Source organism: Rhamphochromis sp. 'chilingali' (genome assembly GCF_963969265.1).
Source record: "Rhamphochromis sp. 'chilingali' genome assembly, chromosome: 1".
NCBI lineage: Eukaryota > Metazoa > Chordata > Actinopteri > Cichliformes > Cichlidae > Rhamphochromis > Rhamphochromis sp. 'chilingali'.
The window spans coordinates 69,220,807-69,239,153 of record NC_137929.1 but is presented as its reverse complement, the minus strand read 5'-3'; the positions used below and the strand labels follow the sequence as shown (position 1 = coordinate 69,239,153).

At 42.9% G+C, this 18,347-nt stretch overlaps 2 protein-coding genes across 2 annotated transcripts in view; both read right to left on the bottom strand.

Annotated features, from left to right (window-relative positions):
- Positions 1-1,101: 1,101 nt before the first annotated feature.
- On the bottom strand, positions 1,102-4,229 carry LOC308396517 (uncharacterized protein). The gene is made up of 2 exons (XM_080881883.1): positions 4,144-4,229; positions 1,102-4,018 (listed from the first exon to the last, which is right to left on the bottom strand). The coding sequence occupies exon 2, from the start codon at positions 3,339-3,341 to the stop codon at positions 2,334-2,336; it is 1,008 nt and encodes a 335-aa protein (XP_080738009.1). The 5' UTR covers positions 3,342-4,018; positions 4,144-4,229; the 3' UTR covers positions 1,102-2,333.
- Positions 4,230-5,225: 996 nt separating this feature from the next.
- The window catches only part of LOC308410012 (uncharacterized protein), a 48,650-nt gene continuing 35,528 nt past the window's right edge, over positions 5,226-18,347 (bottom strand). Inside the window, exons 14-25 of the mRNA XM_080903064.1 lie at positions 18,117-18,346; positions 17,088-17,295; positions 14,712-15,152; positions 12,445-12,894; positions 9,682-9,945; positions 9,319-9,573; positions 8,987-9,235; positions 8,598-8,855; positions 6,661-6,963; positions 6,298-6,567; positions 6,093-6,176; positions 5,226-5,970 (exon numbers count right to left, since the gene is read on the bottom strand). Of these exons, the coding sequence (XP_080759190.1) occupies positions 5,904-5,970; positions 6,093-6,176; positions 6,298-6,567; positions 6,661-6,963; positions 8,598-8,855; positions 8,987-9,235; positions 9,319-9,573; positions 9,682-9,945; positions 12,445-12,894; positions 14,712-15,152; positions 17,088-17,295; positions 18,117-18,346 (3,079 nt within the window). The 3' untranslated portion in view covers positions 5,226-5,903. The remainder of the gene's footprint in view (positions 5,971-6,092; positions 6,177-6,297; positions 6,568-6,660; positions 6,964-8,597; positions 8,856-8,986; positions 9,236-9,318; positions 9,574-9,681; positions 9,946-12,444; positions 12,895-14,711; positions 15,153-17,087; positions 17,296-18,116; position 18,347) is intronic.

The window sequence follows — 18,347 nt, the reverse complement described above, 5'->3', positions numbered from 1 at the left end:
TCGATACGAATATCGTTGCACCCCTAATATATATATATATATATATATATATATATATATATATATATATAAAGCTGGGCGATATAAGATTTTTGCATATCACGATATGTTTTTTCATTTCAGGCGATAACGATATCTATCACAATATAAGCCAAATGACTATATTTGTAAGATTTAAATGTGCCGTTGCTCACAAGTAAAATGTGAAATAATCAGCAGCTTGTTTTGATTTAAATATTTATTTCCCATAATAAGTTCAACAGGGTAGATGTACTTAACCCTTTAGAGCCGATCGGAGCAGGAACGCTCTGTTATGCGTAACTATTTTTAAATCCCGGTAGCTCTGCAACCACGTAAGCTAGCGCAAAAATTTTTTTTGCATATGAAACCGGAGGAGTTGTACTTACATCTTATGCCATCAGCTTGTCCTAGGTCACGGTTTCCTTCCACATATAGCTTTGCAAAAACTGCATAAAAAGCGCTTGCAGGAACAAAAACATAATATTCCAGAAACACGCTTTGCCGGTCCGATCAGCTGTTCAAAACACTTCCTACGTTGGAATAGACGTCAGCGCGAACTTTTGCATTTCCGCCATTACCTGCCCGAAACCGGAAGTGACGTCATTTTCGCGGAAATGTAGTCTTTTTTGCGATCAGGGCCTCAGGGCCTATACTGCTCTTTTTAAAAGTTATCTTTGACTTTATGACTTTCTGTGTCGTTTCTGGGATGCTGAGGACTCATATTGCACTGCTGGAAATAGTTTATTTTGATGCATATGCTGCTTTTTTGCAAATTTGCAGTATAATATTTATTTTCGTTTTTCCTGCAGTGTATAAAAATTGGTGTATTTCAAAAATAAAACTATGAAGACACTCAAAATAAATTTCCTGTGGTGGGAAACTATTTTGTGCAACTTTTTTGTATTTACAGTTTTGAGGGATAAGCCTCTTAAATTTCTCTAACTACAAATATATGTTAAAAAATCAAAAACAATTTTCAATTTTTTTGTAGTTTATTGCACTTTTTTGCAATTTATGTAATTACTATGCACTTAATGAATACATATTATTAAAATCTGGGCTATAATGGTTGTATTGATGTATAGCAACTTGAAATGCTCCCAAAAATGGCTCCACAGCATGTAAAAATATAATATAAGCTCTGGCGGACTTGGTTCTATGGTAGGTCTTAAAGGGTTAAGGAACATGAGACTTTTTTAGATAAATAAAGGCAAATATTGCAAACTACACAAAAGGCAGCCACTAAAGCGTTTAAGTTTCAAAATAGAACAAACAAAACAGATTACTAAATTGTCAATAATACTAATAAAACACGAGAGTCTGCACACAGGAAACAAGAGAGATGAGGCCTGTCACAATAGTTTAACTTTTCTATCGAGAAAAAGTTATTTCGCAATACATATCGTTCTCGTTCTCGTTCTATCGCCCAGCTCTATATATATGTATATATTATGCTATTTCTTACTTCTTGCATTGTCTTTCTTTTTTACTGTTTGTACTGGAGCACTGTAACCAACATAATTCCCCCTAGGGATCAATATAGTATTCTGATTCTGATTCTGATACACATACAAAGAATTTGGTTCCAGTAGATGGTGGCTCTCAAGCACAGCAATGTAAATCACAACAGTATGTAAACAACACAATACATACACACATATCCAACCATAACCAATCTAAATCTTATATACATAAAATACAGGATGACAGGAATGAATACTACAGAATGTACATAAGGTGCAGTTGCAGTCTAGCAGTGTGAGCAGTGTGACAGTTCAACTGTTTAGGAGGGAAATGGCAAGGGGAAAGAAACTGTTCCTATGTCGGGTGGTCCTGGTCTGCAGGCTTCTGTACCGTCTGCCAGAGGGCAGCAGATCAAAAAGTCTGTGTGCAGGGTGTAAAGGGGTCTGTGATGATATTCCCTGCCTGTTTTCTGGTTCTTGAGAGGTACAGGTCCTGGATACCAGAGTCACCTTTAGTCAGCTTTTGGTCGCTCTAAATATTTTTTTTTATTTTGTTTTATTTTGTTTTAATTTCTTGTATATTTTAATGTCTGTTTTACTCATGTTTTAATGCCTTTATTTTTCACTGAATGTCTGTAACCTGCCACATAAAAGCAAGCCATTAAAACTGGCAGTGAACCCCTACCGGCAGTCAACTGCAATCAAACTGAGCTTCTATAGGAGAGCTTTGAGGAAAGTAAAAAAAAAAGCCTCAGCACAAACGAGCACATGAATCTTCACATCTGTGGCGTGAATAAGGCACGGCGGGACCACGGAGCAACGTTCAGAGCCATCTTTATTTAATTCACGTCACACCACAACCACACCAACCCCTGAGTCCCCGTGTTTTAACACGGCGGGCGTGATTGCGGATGCCGTGCAGGTGGGTCCGCACGGCACCGCAGACCACGCCCCACCACATACCCCCATCGCCCGATTGAGGCCGGGGAACAATCTGGCCGAACCTACTCCCCCCCCGCAAACTGGGGCGAGACTTGGCCCAAAACATCGGCGCCCCCAGCCCCTGGCCAAGCGACGGGGGAGCGTCCATTCTGGTGGCCGCCCGCGCATCCAGCGGCGACGGCGAAGCTGGTCCGGAGGTCGGCCGCGTAGCAAGCGGACACGGCCCCACAGGCATGGCCGTGAGCTCCTGCACACAGGCGGCTGGGCAGACGTCAGGCGCGCAGAATCGACTGGTGGCAGTGAGGCTGGACTGGCAAGCCTGCCGACCCCCGGCTTAGCGGGGCTGTCCCGCTCCTCTGCCTCCAACTCCGGCTGTGCAGGCTGCCCTGGACCAGGGACCTCAGTCTCCTCGCACAGCTGCTCCACCACCGCCTCCGCCACTCCCGTTTGGAGCGGCTCCCCGCACTGCGCCTCCGCCTCCAGCAGGCACAGCCCCTCGTCCACCTCTGGGTGGTGCGGCTCCTCTTCCTCCGGCAGGTGTAGACCCTCGCCCGCCTCGTCCTCCTCCACCGCTCCCGGCAGGAGCAGCCCTTCACTCGGCTGTTCCTCCTCCTCCGGCAGGCTCGGACCCCTGCGTGACTCGTCCACCACCTCCGGCTGCCGAGGTTCCTCACACAGCTCCTCCACCGCTTTCCCACAGTCAGTATACCCCGGTGGGGGTGGCGGCGTCGCGGTCGCCCAGGCCTGGAGCAGCACTGCCAGCTCTGCCATCTTCCCCAGGTGGTGTTCGCTCTCCTTCCGCAGCTCTTCCTGTTGGCGACACACCTCCGCCGCCTGCTTCCGCTGAGAGGCCGCTATTTCGGCCACCATCTCGGCCAGCTCTTCCCTTCCCTGGCTCTGGTAAGTACCCGCCATGCCGCCTCCTGGGTTTCGGCACCAATGTGGCGTGAATAAGGCACGGCGGGACCACAGTGCACAGTTCACACAACACTAATGTTTACTGTCAGATGCTTCTGAAACATCACAGTGTTTTATTCCTGGAATGTGAGTTTCTTCCCCAGGTCTGTACTGTTACTCTCAGTGTGTCTGTCTCTTTGTGTGTGTGTGTGTGTGTGTGTGTGTCACTTTTACTGCTACCTTCCAGATGTTAGCTGCCAAAAGATTTTGTAAAATGTTTATTATCAACTTGTTTTTTATTTTCCAACCTAAATATCACCTGCTTTAAAGCAGCCTGGTTGTCTAGCAGTACTTTTTTCTTTTTTTCTTCTTTTTTTGGCCTGTCCCGTTTGGCTCTTTTGCCATCAGAATTATTGTCTAAAGGCAAAGAAAGATGCCCAACGGATTTACTTTACCAAATTGACCATCCCAGCCTTGCCGTAATGGTCCATTTGATTCACCTTTTATTGTTTATTTTATTTTCACTTACTGAATACGGGACAGACTTGACTGGAGGAAAGAAGGGGAGAAAGAAAGAGGGAAAGAGAAACAGCTGAGAAGAGGGACGGGGGAGAAGGGCAAAAAACAAAAACCAACAGAATGGGCAGGGAAAAAAAAGAAAGAAAAAAAATGCATATATCGATCACCTGGATCACCTGCTGAGAAAGAAAAAGGAAAACAAGCAGAAGAGAACAAGAGTAATAGAATAAACAACATCACAATGATATATGGGAATATGACAGTAAATACTAAATATTAAACATTATTGTGCACTGGAAACCTGTTTTTGGTGCAGCAGCGGTCCCAGCTGCTCGCCTTTATCTAGACTGGGTCGGCTGCTGATCTCAATATAATCAATGTTTAAAGTTCTCAGTGTTCCTGTGTTGCTGCGTATAGGATCTCCCAGCATCATCAGCTGTGCTGTCCAGTCATTGTGTGCTAGGTTACCCTTATAGTGCAACGTCTGTTTGCACAAAGAGAAGCATGTGTGTCAAATATAAATAAGCACAGAACAGAAAAAGCTGCTCGTTTCTTCTGTTTAGAGTCAAGTTAGTGTTTTGTGTCTTTGTTTGCCTGGAGTTCCCCACCCCTAGCCTAATACATCTAGGACACAATTTAAAGCTTTACACACTTAATTACGATTATGTTGTCTGAGAACTAACACAGAGCAGAAAACGTACCTTGTGATTGAGCTAATTTTTTATTATTCCTCCACAGAGTGGACCAGCAGAGCTCAGATGTTCCCAGTGGTCAGTCTGCCCAGCAGCATCAAACACAGCTGGACTCCATATTTATGGTCTGCACATGTACAACAACTACTTTTACATCTATTCTGTTCACAATCATCTCCATGCTGCTCTTTGTAGACCGGTGGATTGTCAGTGTGTCCAACATGGATCTGATGTTTGGCTCCATGATTTCAGTCTGATTGGCTCATTCATAAATATTCTGTTCCAGCTGCTGGAGGACAACATCATCACTTTTGTGAAGAACGAGCTGAAGAAGATCCAGAAGGTTCAGAGTCCAGATTACCCAGAATGGGAGGATGATGAGCAGAGGAGCAGCAGCAGAGAGGCATTTGAAGATCACAGTGGACTTCCTGAGGAGAATGAAGCAGGAGGAGCTGCCTGACCGACTCTAGAGCAGTAAGAGGATTTTTGTAGAAAGATTTAACCTTCTGTGTCATGGCACTTGGTCTTCGACCCAGTCTTTCTATCTTTCTGGACTTTACTGGGTTATTGAAATATCGTATGAGGCTAGTTTCATGGTTATGTTTACATCAAGCATCAAGTATGCTTTGGTGTAACAAATATTGAACAAGTTCGCACAATCACCTCTTTACAATGGACTATAATGTTTAAATGATTTGCCTGTGTGTAATAAACCATAACAGCACATTTCACATATCTGTAGTAAGAAAAATCTCTTTCTGAAAACACTGCACGTCTTTAATGTGCTGCTTGCTTGTGACTTCTTGATGTTGGTAAATACAATAAATGAAAAATACATGTACAACACATTATGCTTCTGCTGTGAGGTCCTTTTTTTTTTGTTATTACTGATATATGACATTCCATTGGAAAGAGATGATTGTGAGAACTTGTTCATTATTTGTTCAATGAACAATTCAGCTGTTACACGTTTCAGTATCTGTTTGTATTTCGTGGAATCAACATTTGTGTGCGAGTACACAAAAATCAGTACAGTTATTGCAAAAGTACCAAAAATAAACTAAGCCGACTCACAACTGAACAATAAAACTGTTACAGCCTCATTTTGTTTTTTCACTAATTGAAAATATTTTAATCACAATAATACAACCTGATGTGTAAATATTGGGATGACCACTAGATGGCTTCAGATCTCCATAAAATAAAAATCAGCAGAAACATGAGACGTGCTCATTTCTATTTCTATTATTGCTCTTGTATATTACAGATTAGTATGATGCAATTGTGAGAGTTTTTACTGAGACCATAAAACTACATCTCCCTGATGATGACGACCATGACGACGATGTTAAAGATGATGGCGAGCGCTTCACCAGATCTCAAACTGCGTGTGCTCCTTGAAGGCTGCTCTGTGCACGATGTTGTTGCTGAAGAGTCTAGAAAGAGACCAAAGCAGAGAGCAGACGTCACTCACACAGAACAACATGAATCCACGTGAGCTCAGGCTGTGAATGATTCCTCTCAGAGTCTGAGAAGAAACTCCTTCATGTTGGCTCACCGCACACAGTGGATGGAGGGGTTGATGGAGAGCAGCTGCAGTAACACATCGGTCGAAGCATCAGTGATCTGATTGTGACTCAGACTGTAACACAAACACAACATGTGGCTCTAACTGATCGCTGCACATTATATTACTGTAGTGTGTGTGAACAGGCTGATGGTTGTTGGTGCCTCCCACAGGAGGATCAGTGTGTGACACTCACTCTAGGACTTGGACTTTGTGCAGATGTGTGATGAGAGGGAGCAGCAGCTGGTCAGTGAGCTGACAGTGACTGAGGTCCAGCTCTGTCAGCCCTTCACACGAGTCCAGCATCTGGACCAAAGCCCCGCAGACCCTCTGATCCAGCGTGCTGTGACTGAGATCCAGCTCTCCACCCAGGGCTGTACACAGGGACACCGCCCGCCTCACTGCGTCCCTCTCACTGTTCACAGGAACCAGAGACAGCAGCTGGAGGAGGACAGTGTTACTGACTCTAAACAGGACAAACAGAGAAACTGTCAGGATGCATCAACACCAGCGTGAACAAGGTTCTCTCTGGTTCAGACTCTTCGGTGGTCTTTCCCACCTGAGGCGGACCCTGTGGAGGACAGGAAACAGCAGGTCCAGCACGCTGTCCTCCACCTCACAGTCTCGCAGGTCCAGCTGTGTGTCCCGGCTGCCCTGTGTCAGGATGGTGGAGACGGCCCTGCAGTCATCAGCAGTCAGACTCAGAGGCTCAGTCTGATCCTCCTCCGGTAGCTCCACACAGGAGGAGCAGGACAGATCCAAGCTGTGCTGCAGAGTCCTCAGCAGGCCTGACGCTGCCTCCTGCTGGACGTCACAGGCAGCACAGCAGTGGATGAACCTCAGCAGCTGGTTCCTGTCAACACTGGAAAGAAACGCATGGAGACAGAAAATCTAAAATGATAGATGCTGCAAACAAACTGCTGGCTCCAATAAAATGTGTTGATCTTTAAAACTAAAGGATTTTAAGAACAGCATCTATGAACTAGCAGCAGATACATTATTGTAATTAGATGTTGGATTTATGCACAGCACTCATGTTATTAAGACAAAGTCACACTGAGCCCAGTTTCCCTGCTTGGGCTGATTGTGCAGGTGGATGTTAACAGATAACAGCTTTAAATGAATAAGGACTCTGTTCATCTGGTAACTCGTTGTTCATGATTTACTGCATTTATCAGATTAAAAGCATCATTTGTCAGCAGTGATGAAGAGTAAATGTCTCCTTTGTGTCCAGGAAGCCACAGAAACACAGCATGTAGCAGATTATTTTAATGGGTCCAGTTCAAATGTGTCTGCAGACAAACTTGTGATTTGCAGCCTTCAGCTTGTTGTTCGAGCAGCTGATAAAAGTAGCCCAGGAGGTGTAATGACAACACTTGATAATAACTATAATTAATACAATTAAATTGTTAATTCGACCAATTTTAATTCACTAAGATTAAAATGACAATAACGCTGATGATACCATTTGGTAAAACCACAAATGAGACACACAAATCAGAAGCAACAAGTCAGAGGCTGCAGTTTGGGAAACACTGAAGACCACCAGAAATGTTTGGGCCTCATTTGTAAACGAAATGATTTCCAATAATATATTTTTAAACAATTATCTGTATAATTAATGAGAAATTGCAAAGCTGACATTTGTAAACTTTGTAAATAATTCATGAATATTGTGTGACATCTAAAAACAGGACGGCTAATGCTAAGCTGCAGTGTGTTCAGCGATAAGTCGGCCCTTGGGTGTAAATAAAAAAAATGAAACTTTTGATTAGTCTGAATTTCTTTGTTGTTTAGTAAAGTTTGTGTTGGATTAAAATACAACAAACGGCTCTCACTGTTGCCATGACAGCGGGCTAATGCTAAAGAAAAGCGTGTGTGAATCTCTGAGACTAAACAACAGTCGGGGGCGGGGCATCTGTGATGAAACCCTCGATGATAAGTAGTGAAATAAACATCTGGTCATCATTAAAGAACACATACCATAGTGAGAACATGTTGTTTGTGTCATCAGAGTGTAATTATCGTCTCTTTCCAACTATGATATATAAGATAGGAAGCTTCACCACATTGTTGTTCGTACATGTCGCCACTATGAGCACCACTATCAGCGGCTCTGGGATTCTTTTCCAGGAAAACTGAACTCAAAGCCGTCTTCAAACCAGCTTACTGTCTGTAAACATCAACATGAACCAGTTACTGTTTGATCCTGTTTCCTGTTCTGTTTGCTACGGTGACCCTGGGTTGTTAGACAGGCACCCACTAATAAAATGTGTTATTGTTGCTGTTGTTGTTATTATTACTGCTCTACCTTTAAATGATGTTCACTCTGCCTGCTGTTTGAAACTTTCCTTGTAGTTTCTTGTTCAACTGTTCGTGTAATCTGTTCCACACTAACAGTAAAATGTTAGCTTGTTTTTGAAGCATTATGTTACAATAAAGTGTGTTGTTCAGCAATCACACAGCGCAGCACAGAAACGAGCTCTAATATCTGACCTGAGACGAGAAACGCTGTCCAGCATGAGCAGGATGGACTCTACTCCCCCTGCTGGTATGGAGGTCCACAGCAGGTTCAGTCTGACTCCGTCTCCGTGTCTGAGGATGAAGATCAGAGCAGCACAGTCCACTGAGTCCAGCTGTCTGCAGCTCAGGCTGATCACATGACCGAGTGACCTCAGCAAACTGGGAACAGCGTGACTGTCGTGAGCTCTGTAGAGCTCTCTGATGGAGCTCATCACAAAGCTGGGACTGGGCCTGAAAACAAAGAGTTTATTTCCAACTTTGTTTAAAGGATCCATGAAGTGCTGATTAAAGATGAGACAGCATTTCAAATCCTCCTGATTAATCAGCAGAAACTGTGTAAAAGATCAAACCACATTCAGCACCTTGTAAACACAATCCTGTCCAGAAAGGGAAGCAGACGTGTGGTCTCCTCCTGTAAGAACAGGTTCTTCCTCAGGTCCACAGTGATGGTCGGAGCCGACGGCTGCTGCAGCAGATAGTGAAGCAGCTCCCAGCTCAGGCAGCAGGAGGTCAGGTCTCCACCAACCTTACTCAAGAAGGACAACGTCAAGTCCTTGTCCTGGGTTTCATGGAGGAGAGACAGGAGCTGCTGGAAGCTCTCTTCACTCAGTCTGCAGAGATCATCAATATAAAATAAGCTTTGAAGTAAAAATCGACATTTTATTTGTCCTGTGATGTTCAGAAAGACATTTACTTGACTGTCAGAGGACCATGATGGAGCAGCAGTGCAATGAGACCCTGAGCAGGGATGCAGGTCTCAGTCAGGTCTAACCGTCCGACTGTCCAGTATCTCAGCAGGGAAGCCAAACTACTGACGGCCCTCAACAATACTCTGTGTGATGGTCGGGCTTTCTTAGGCACAAGAGAAAGCTCTTCAACAGCCAGCCGACGGGCCGCTCTGCCTCTTCTTACCCACTGAGACAGCAGCAAGGACATGTCGATGGAAAGCCTGAAGAACGAAGAGACGAAAGAGCAGAAATGATGAACACCAAGAACTAAAGATTCACATAGAAATGATGTTAGAAGAGCAGGAGAGAGTCATGGTTTCACTTCCTGCCTCAGACTGTGTAGTTGTGTTGTGTGTCTGAAGAGCAGAGCGCCTCCTCTGGCAGACATCTTGCTGGGTGTGAGGATGAGATCCACTTTAGAGCCGCACAGTTTGAGAACTCTCCCCACAGACCAGCAGCTTTTCCTGTGTAACGCTCCTGTTAGCAGCAGCTGGAAGCCCAGCAGCTGCAGCAGAGACTCCAGCTGCTGGGCCTCCTCTCTGGATCTTACAGACATGGATGTGCACACACTCTGGAAGAACTCTGGATCACAGCTGGAACACAGCGAAGATGGGATCAGAGAACATGCTGGAAACGTTCTGCAAATGAAACCATCATCACTTATTTACCTGAGCTGTGAGATAAAAGGCAGACACTGCAGCAAACTCCTCACTTCACTCTCTTCATGTGAGCAGCCTCTCAGCTCCACTTGTTTCTTCTCTGGTTGGAGTTTCAGCAGCTCCAGGAGGATGGAGGTCTTTCTCTCTGAGAGGTCTATGGACCAGACTGCAGGAGCTGACTGGAAAACTGGCTGTAATGATGGAAGGACACTCAGACCTGTTTCAGTCTCACAGTCCTTCACATGGGAGCACAGATCCAACAGGAAGTCACTCTGATAATGATTGTCCATGTATCTCTCATGAAGAGGGAATGTCTGATATGTGCACACTGATGCTAACGGCTCCAGGATCTTCTCTCCTGTCTGCTGCTCTCTCTCTGCTGCTGCACAGAACAGACTCACAAAGATCCTGACTGCTTCATCAGGATCTGAGCACCCATCAACACTGCAACAATAAGAAGGAAACATTTAGAGATGATTTGATGTGAGCTGCATAAAAACAGCCACACACTGCTGATGGACTCCATGTTGTATATAATGAAAGTCCATCTTAAAGCCAGCTTCCATCAGAGCAGCTGAGCATAGTATTTAGACTGTTACTGACTCACAGCCAGTGTTGGGAAGGTAAGTTTTCAAATGTATTCCACTACAGATTACAGATTACATGCCCCAAAAGGTATTTTGTAACGTATTCTGAATACTATGGATTACTTAATATATTATTAAGATTTTACAACTACATTAATGTCTCATTGCTGTGTAATTTATTACTATTACTGAAGGTTACTCACCAGACCAAAACCAACTCGACTTAAAATTTATTTCAAACCTAAAACCTTTAGTGAACAATGAAACAAATAAGAGTAAACTGCAATCATTTACTGGTAGCAATAAAATAATCTTCTACGTCTTAAGCTCTGTCCACACCTGTACAGCTTTTTCTATGTGTTTGGGCCTTTCGTTCACACGTAAACGGCATTTTGAATAATCTAAAACTGAGATTTTTTAAACTCCTTCTTTGCATTTACGTGGACGAGGAATACGGGGTTCATCACGCAGCGTCAAAACTTGTGCGTCTTTTTTCACGTCTTACTATGTGCAGTTTTTACACACTTACACACACAGTTACTGTCCCCACATTTAAAGGCAGAGGCCTCATTATTTTATGTTTAAAGCGGACCCTCGTTTATTGCGGCAGTTAGGTTCTAAAAAATCCCGCGATAGGTGAAATCTGTACAGTAGTCAGCTTCATTTTTTAAAGTTATTATAGATGTTTGAAGGCTGTAAATAACCTCACTACAAGCTGTACACTTTCCTCAGACAGGTATGAACATTTTCACTCTTCTCTGGCTTGTTTAAACACAAAGTTCAAACCTTGTTAGAAAAATAAGTCCAGTATTATAGAAGAAACCAAAGATCAAACCCTGTTTTCAGAACATGGGAACAGCTGCAGAGAGTTCAACATTAATGAATCAATGGTACAGAAGTAGACGAAGCAAGAAGAATGAGTCAAGTTTGACTCCTCTGACTGTTTGGCTTTGCTTAATGCGTCTTATAATCTGAAGAATGCGGTAACTTCTAGCTTCCTTTAGCATGTGCAGAAGTCAAACTTTTGGTGCCATAGTTAGCGTCTTCCTCAGCCTTTTGGGAGCTACCACAGGAGCCTCTGACGGTGCAAAAGGTTTCGTCGACATTGTTGTGTTTGTGGGGGAGAAAACCTACAAACAAACAGCACTGCTGCTCGAGGATTTATGTAAATTTGACAAGCTGAACTCGTTCTGTACTGGACAGGAGACACGGCTCAAGGTTGATTGATAATGGTCTGCAACAAATCAGGATGCACAACACAATGCGCTGTTAAAAAAAAGAAAGTAAATCTGCAGAATTGCACGGACCACACTGCCCATGAGGCTCCCGTCTTTAGGGCTGTGCCTGTAACACTGCTCATATTGCCTTACTATTAAAATAGTTTTTCAATAATAATTTTTACAAATATTTCTTACAGCTCTAATGTGCAGCACAGAGCGCTCAAACACATCTATTCATTCACTTCTTCACAGATGTTTATCATCCATTCATGTGCTCATGTTTGTGACTGATGAAGGCAGCATTCGATTGGTCCATTTAGTGTGGAAGAAGAGAGAAATAGCAAATCAAGGCCCCTTTTATGTGAGTGTGGACAGAGACTGAAGCTGAGTGAACACAAAGTTTCCCCCACATTGTCACAGCTGTCATCTCTGACTGCAGGTTTAGCTTTCATCAAGCCAGCTCACACAAAGAAAGCCTGCTTATGATCAAGCTGCTTCACTCTTCAGCCGTCTGTACAATTATACAATTATATTAAAATGCATATACTGAAAAATGTTTCCACTGCTGACTTCAGGGAGCATCTCGTCTTCTGAAGAATTAATCATGTAAAGAAGAATTCATGTACCTGAGCTGTGAGATAAAAGGCAGACACTGCAGCAAACTCCTCACTTCACTCTCTTCTTCTTCTTCTTCTTCTTCTTCTCCCCACAACAACAGCTCCACTTGTTTCTTCTCTGGTTGGAGTTTCAGCAGCTCCAGGAGGATGGAGGTCTTTCTCTCTGAGAGGTCTATGGACCAGACTGCAGGAGCTGACTGGAAAACTGGCTGTAATGATGGAAGGACACTCACACCTGTTTTAGTCTCACAGTCCTTCACATGGGAGCACAGATCCAGCAGGAAGTCACTCTGATAATGATTGTCCATGTGTCTCTCATGAAGAGGGAATGTCTGATATGTGCACACTGATGCTAACAGCTCCAGGATCTTCTCTCCTGTCTGCTGCTCTCTCTCTGCTGCTGCACAGAACAGACTCACAAAGATCTTTCTGTCTTCGTCAAATGTCTCAGCATCAACCCTGGAACAATAAGAAGGAAACATTCAGAGATGATTTGATGTGAGCTGCATAAAAACAGCCACACACTGCTGATGGACTCCATCTGGTCCATGTTTCCTGTACATAATGACGCTCCATGTTAAATATAACATAAACGAGGGAAACATATCATCTCAGTTGCAGCACATAACTAATTTATTAATCCTCATAAAAACAAGAAAACACAAATATTTTAGAAATTTGTCAAAATTCCACTTTTAGAAGCTTCTTTAAATCAAGAAGAGACGGTAAAAACTTTACTTTAAGATTAAATGAATAGAAAAGTTGTTTTTCTGCTTTCTTTGTAAAGTAACTATATACTATGTGTATACTGCATGTGGTGAACGCATGTTCTCCATCAAAACTCTTCACTAAGCTTCTGAATACAATCTGACTTACCTGAGCTGTGAGATAAAAGGCAGACACTGCAGCAAACTCCTCACTTCACTCTCTTCTTCTTCTCCTCGCCATATCAACAGCTCCACTTGTTTCTTCTCTGGTTGGAGTTTCAGCAGCTCCAGGAGGATGGAGGTCTTTCTCTCTGAGAGGTCTATGGACCAGACTGCAGGAGCTGACTGGAAAACTGGCTGTAATGATGGAAGGACACTCAGACCTGTTTTAGTCTCACAGTCCTTCACATGGGAGTACAGATCCAACAGGAAGTTAATCTGATCATCATCATCATCCATGTGTCTCTCATGAAGAGGGAATGTCTGATATGTGCACACTGATGCTAACAGCTCCAGGATCTTCTCTCCTGTCTGCTGCTCTCTCTCTGCTGCTGCACAGAACAGATTCCCAAAGAACATCACTGCTTCATCAGGATCTGAACACCCATCATATGCAACACTGGAACAATAAGAAGGAAACATTTAGAGATGATTTGATGTGAGCTGCATAAAAACAGCCACACACTGCTGATGGACTCCATCTTGTATATAATGAAAGTCCATTTTAAAGCCATCTTCCATCAGAGCAGCTGAACAGTGTTCTTAGACAGTTACTGACTCACAACACAAACACTCAGCCTGTGTGTGAAATCACTGCGTTCTGAACTGTAACTGTTATTTTGTTCGCTGTCTGACTTTAGAGAGTCAAACACTAAACATCAACAATACAGAAACACACAGAGGGGAACAACAACATCTACAACAGCAGCTTCACCTGCTGCTCACATCACACACCTCTCTGCTGTCTGACATCTTCATCTGCTCACTATAGAGCTGCTACCACCATCATCATCATCATGCTCAGTAAAACAAAGTCAGAGATAAAGTCCAGCTTCATGTAACTCATTCATTTACTGAGTTACGTCACTGAAGGACTCGTTGAGTTTGCTTTCATGCTGTTTCCATGGCGATGATGGATTCAGGTGTAAAGGATGTTTCTGGCATGTGTGCACTCCAACTCTCTGCAGCAGGAGCTCAGTCACATGATCCTATCAAATATAAATCTAACCTTTCTGATGAGAACGTCTTTATTCTAGTTGCTGATAAACATTAAAAGTCGTCTGATATTTATAGAAAATATGAAACTTCATAGCAACAAACAGCTGAACACGTCAGTGAAACACAGGGATGGACTGAGAACGTTTCCCTCTGAAATATGACAGAGTCTGAATACATTTATAACATGATCCATGTAGATGAAGTCAAACATATGATGCTGATGACAAACAGGCAGCACAAGACAAAATCATCACTTTACAATTCATGGAGCTCCAAATATTTCCATCACTTATTTTCACAGCAAATCTTCTCTTACAGATATTTGACTCATGTGAAGAGCATGTTATTTACCTGAGCTGTGAGATAAAAGGCAGACACTGCAGCAAACTCCTCACTTCACTCTCTTCATGTGAGCAGCCTCTCAGCTCCACTTGTTTCTTCTCTGGTTGGAGTTTCAGCAGCTCCAGGAGGATGGAGGTCTTTCTCTCTGAGAGGTCTATGGACCAGACTGCAGGAGCTGACTGGAAAACTGACTGTAATGATGGAAGGACACTCACACCTGTTTTAGTCTCACAGTCCTTCACATGGGAGTACAGATCCAACAGGAAGTTAATCTGATAATACTCATCCATGTGTCTCTCATGAAGAGGGAATGTCTGATATGTGCACACTGATGCTAACGGCTCCAGGATCTTCTCTCCTGTCTGCTGCTCTCTCTCTGCTGCTGCACAGAACAGACTCACAAAGATCCTGACTGCTTCATCAGGATCTGAACACCCATCATATGCAACACTGGAACAATAAGAAGGAAACATTCAGTGATGATTTGATGTGAGCTGCATAAAAACAGCCACACACTGCTGATGCAGTTGTCCATGTGTGTCCTGTATATAATGAAACAGTCAGTGTTGGGAAGGTAAGTTTTCAAATGTATTCCACTACAGATTACAGATTACGTGCCCCAAAAGGTATTTTGTAACGTATTCTGAATACTATGGATTACTTAATATATTATCAAGATTTTACAACTACATTAATGTCTCATTGCTGTGTAATTTATTACTATTACTGAAGGTTACTCACCAGACCAAAACCAACTCGACTTAAAATTTATTTCAAACCTAAAACCTTTAGTGAACAATGAAACAAATAAGAGTAAAAATGCAATCATTTACTGGTAGCAATAAAATAATCTTCTACGTCTTAAGCTCTGTCCACACCTGTACAGCTTTTTCTATGTGTTTGGGCCTTTCGTTCACACGTAAACGGCATTTTGAATAATCTAAAACTGAGATTTTTTAAACTCCTTCTTTGCATTTACGTGGACGAGGAATACGGGGTTCATCACGCAGCGTCAAAACTTGTGCGTCTTTTTTCACGTCTTACTATGTGCAGTTTTTACACACTTACACACACAGTTACTGTCCCCACATTTAAAGGCAGAGGCCTCATTATTTTATGTTTAAAGCGGACCCTCGTTTATTGCGGCAGTTAGGTTCTAAAAAATCCCGCGATAGGTGAAATCTGTACAGTAGTCAGCTTCATTTTTTAAAGTTATTATAGATGTTTGAAGGCTGTAAATAACCTCACTACAAGCTGTACACTTTCCTCAGACAGGTATGAACATTTTCACTCTTCTCTGGCTTGTTTAAACACAAAGTTCAAACCTTGTTAGAAAAATAAGTCCAGTATTATAGAAGAAACCAAAGATCAAACCCTGTTTTCAGAACATGGGAACAGCTGCAGAGAGTTCAACATTAATGAATCAATGGTACAGAAGTAGACGAAGCAAGAAGAATGAGTCAAGTTTGACTCCTCTGACTGTTTGGCTTTGCTTAATGCGTCTTATAATCTGAAGAATGCGGTAACTTCTAGCTTCCTTTAGCATGTGCAGAAGTCAAACTTTTGGTGCCATAGTTAGCGTCTTCCTCAGCCTTTTGGGAGCTACCACAGGAGCCTCTGACGGTGCAAAAGGTTTCGTCGACATTGTTGTGTTTGTGGGGGAGAAAACCTACAAACAAACAGCACTGCTGCTCGAGGATTTATGTAAATTTGACAAGCTGAACTCGTTCTGTACTGGACAGGAGACACGGCTCAAGGTTGATTGATAATGGTCTGCAACAAATCAGGATGCACAACACAATGCGCTGTTAAAAAAAAGAAAGTAAATCTGCAGAATTGCACGGACCACACTGCCCATGAGGCTCCCGTCTTTAGGGCTGTGCCTGTAACACTGCTCATATTGCCTTACTATTAAAATAGTTTTTCAATAATAATTTTTACAAATATTTCTTACAGCTCTAATGTGCAGCACAGAGCGCTCAAACACATCTATTCATTCACTTCTTCACAGATGTTTATCATCCATTCATGTGCTCATGTTTGTGACTGATGAAAGCAGCATTCGATTGGTCCATTTAGTGTGGAAGAAGAGAGAAATAGCAAATCAAGGCCCCTTTTATGTGAGTGTGGACAGAGACTGAAGCTGAGTGAACACAAAGTTTCCCCCACATTGTCACAGCTGTCATCTCTGACTGCAGGTTTAGCTTTCATCAAGCCAGCTCACACAAAGAAAGCCTGCTTATGATCAAGCTGCTTCACTCTTCAGCCGTCTGTACAATTATACAATTATATTAAAATGCATATACTGAAAAATGTTTCCACTGCTGACTTCAGGGAGCATCTCGTCTTCTGAAGAATTAATCATGTAAAGAAGAATTCATGTACCTGAGCTGTGAGATAAAAGGCAGACACTGCAGCAAACTCCTCACTTCACTCTCTTCATGTGAGCAGCCTCTCAGCTCCACTTGTTTCTTCTCTGGTTGGAGTTTCAGCAGCTCCAGGAGGATGGAGGTCTTTCTCTCTGAGAGGTCTATGGACCAGACTGCAGGAGCTGACTGGAAAACTGACTGTAATGATGGAAGGACACTCAGACCTGTTTTAGTCTCATAAGAGTACAGGTCCAGGAGGAAGTCACACCATTTCTCTTTAAGAGGACTGTTTTTGTATGTGCACACTGATGCTAACGGCTCCAGGATCTTCTCTGCTGTCTGCTGCTCTCTCTCTGCTGCTGCACAGAACAGACTCACAAAGATCCTCGTTCGGTCTTCATCTGATGTCTCAGCATCAACTCTGCAACAATAAGAAGGAAACATTCAGTGATGATTTGATGTGAGCTGCATAAAAACAGCCACACACTGCTGATGGACTCCATCTGGTCCATGTTTCCTGTACATAATGACGCTCCATGTTAAATATAACATAAACGAGGGAAACATATCATCTCAGTTGCAGCACATAACTAATTTATTAATCCTCATAAAAACAAGAAAACACAAATATTTTAGAAATTTGTCAAAATTCCACTTTTAGAAGCTTCTTTAAATCAAGAAGAGACGGTAAAAACTTTACTTTAAGATTAAATGAATAGAAAAGTTGTTTTCTGCTTTCTTTGTAAAGTAACTATATACTATGTGTATACTGCATGTGGTGAACGCATGTTCTCCATCAAAACTCTTCACTAAGCTTCTGAATACAATCTGACTTACCTGAGCTGTGAGATAAAAGGCAGACACTGCAGCAAACTCCTCACTTCACTCTCTTCATGTGAGCAGCCTCTCAGCTTCACTTGTTTCTTCTCTGGTTGGAGTTTCAGCAGCTCCAGGAGGATGGAGGTCTTTCTCTCTGAGAGGTCTATGATCCAGACTGCAGGAGCTGACTGGAAAACTGGCTGTAATGATGGAAGGACACTCAGACCTGTTTTAGTCTCACAGTCCTTCACATGGGAGTACAGATCCAACAGGAAGTCACTCTGATAATGATTGTCCATGTGTCTCTCATGAAGAGGGGATGTCTGATATGTGCACACTGATGCTAACAGCTCCAGGATCTTCTCTCCTGTCTGCTGCTCTCTCTCTGCTGCTGCACAGAACAGACTCACAAAGATCCTGACTGCTTCATGGAGACGTGACCTCAGAGGAACAACAC

Excerpts from the sequence above, each read along its gene's own strand:
- LOC308396517 (XM_080881883.1), bottom strand. The coding sequence starts at position 3,341 with ATGGCGGGTACTTACCAGAGCCAGGGAAGGGAAGAGCTGGCCGAGATG.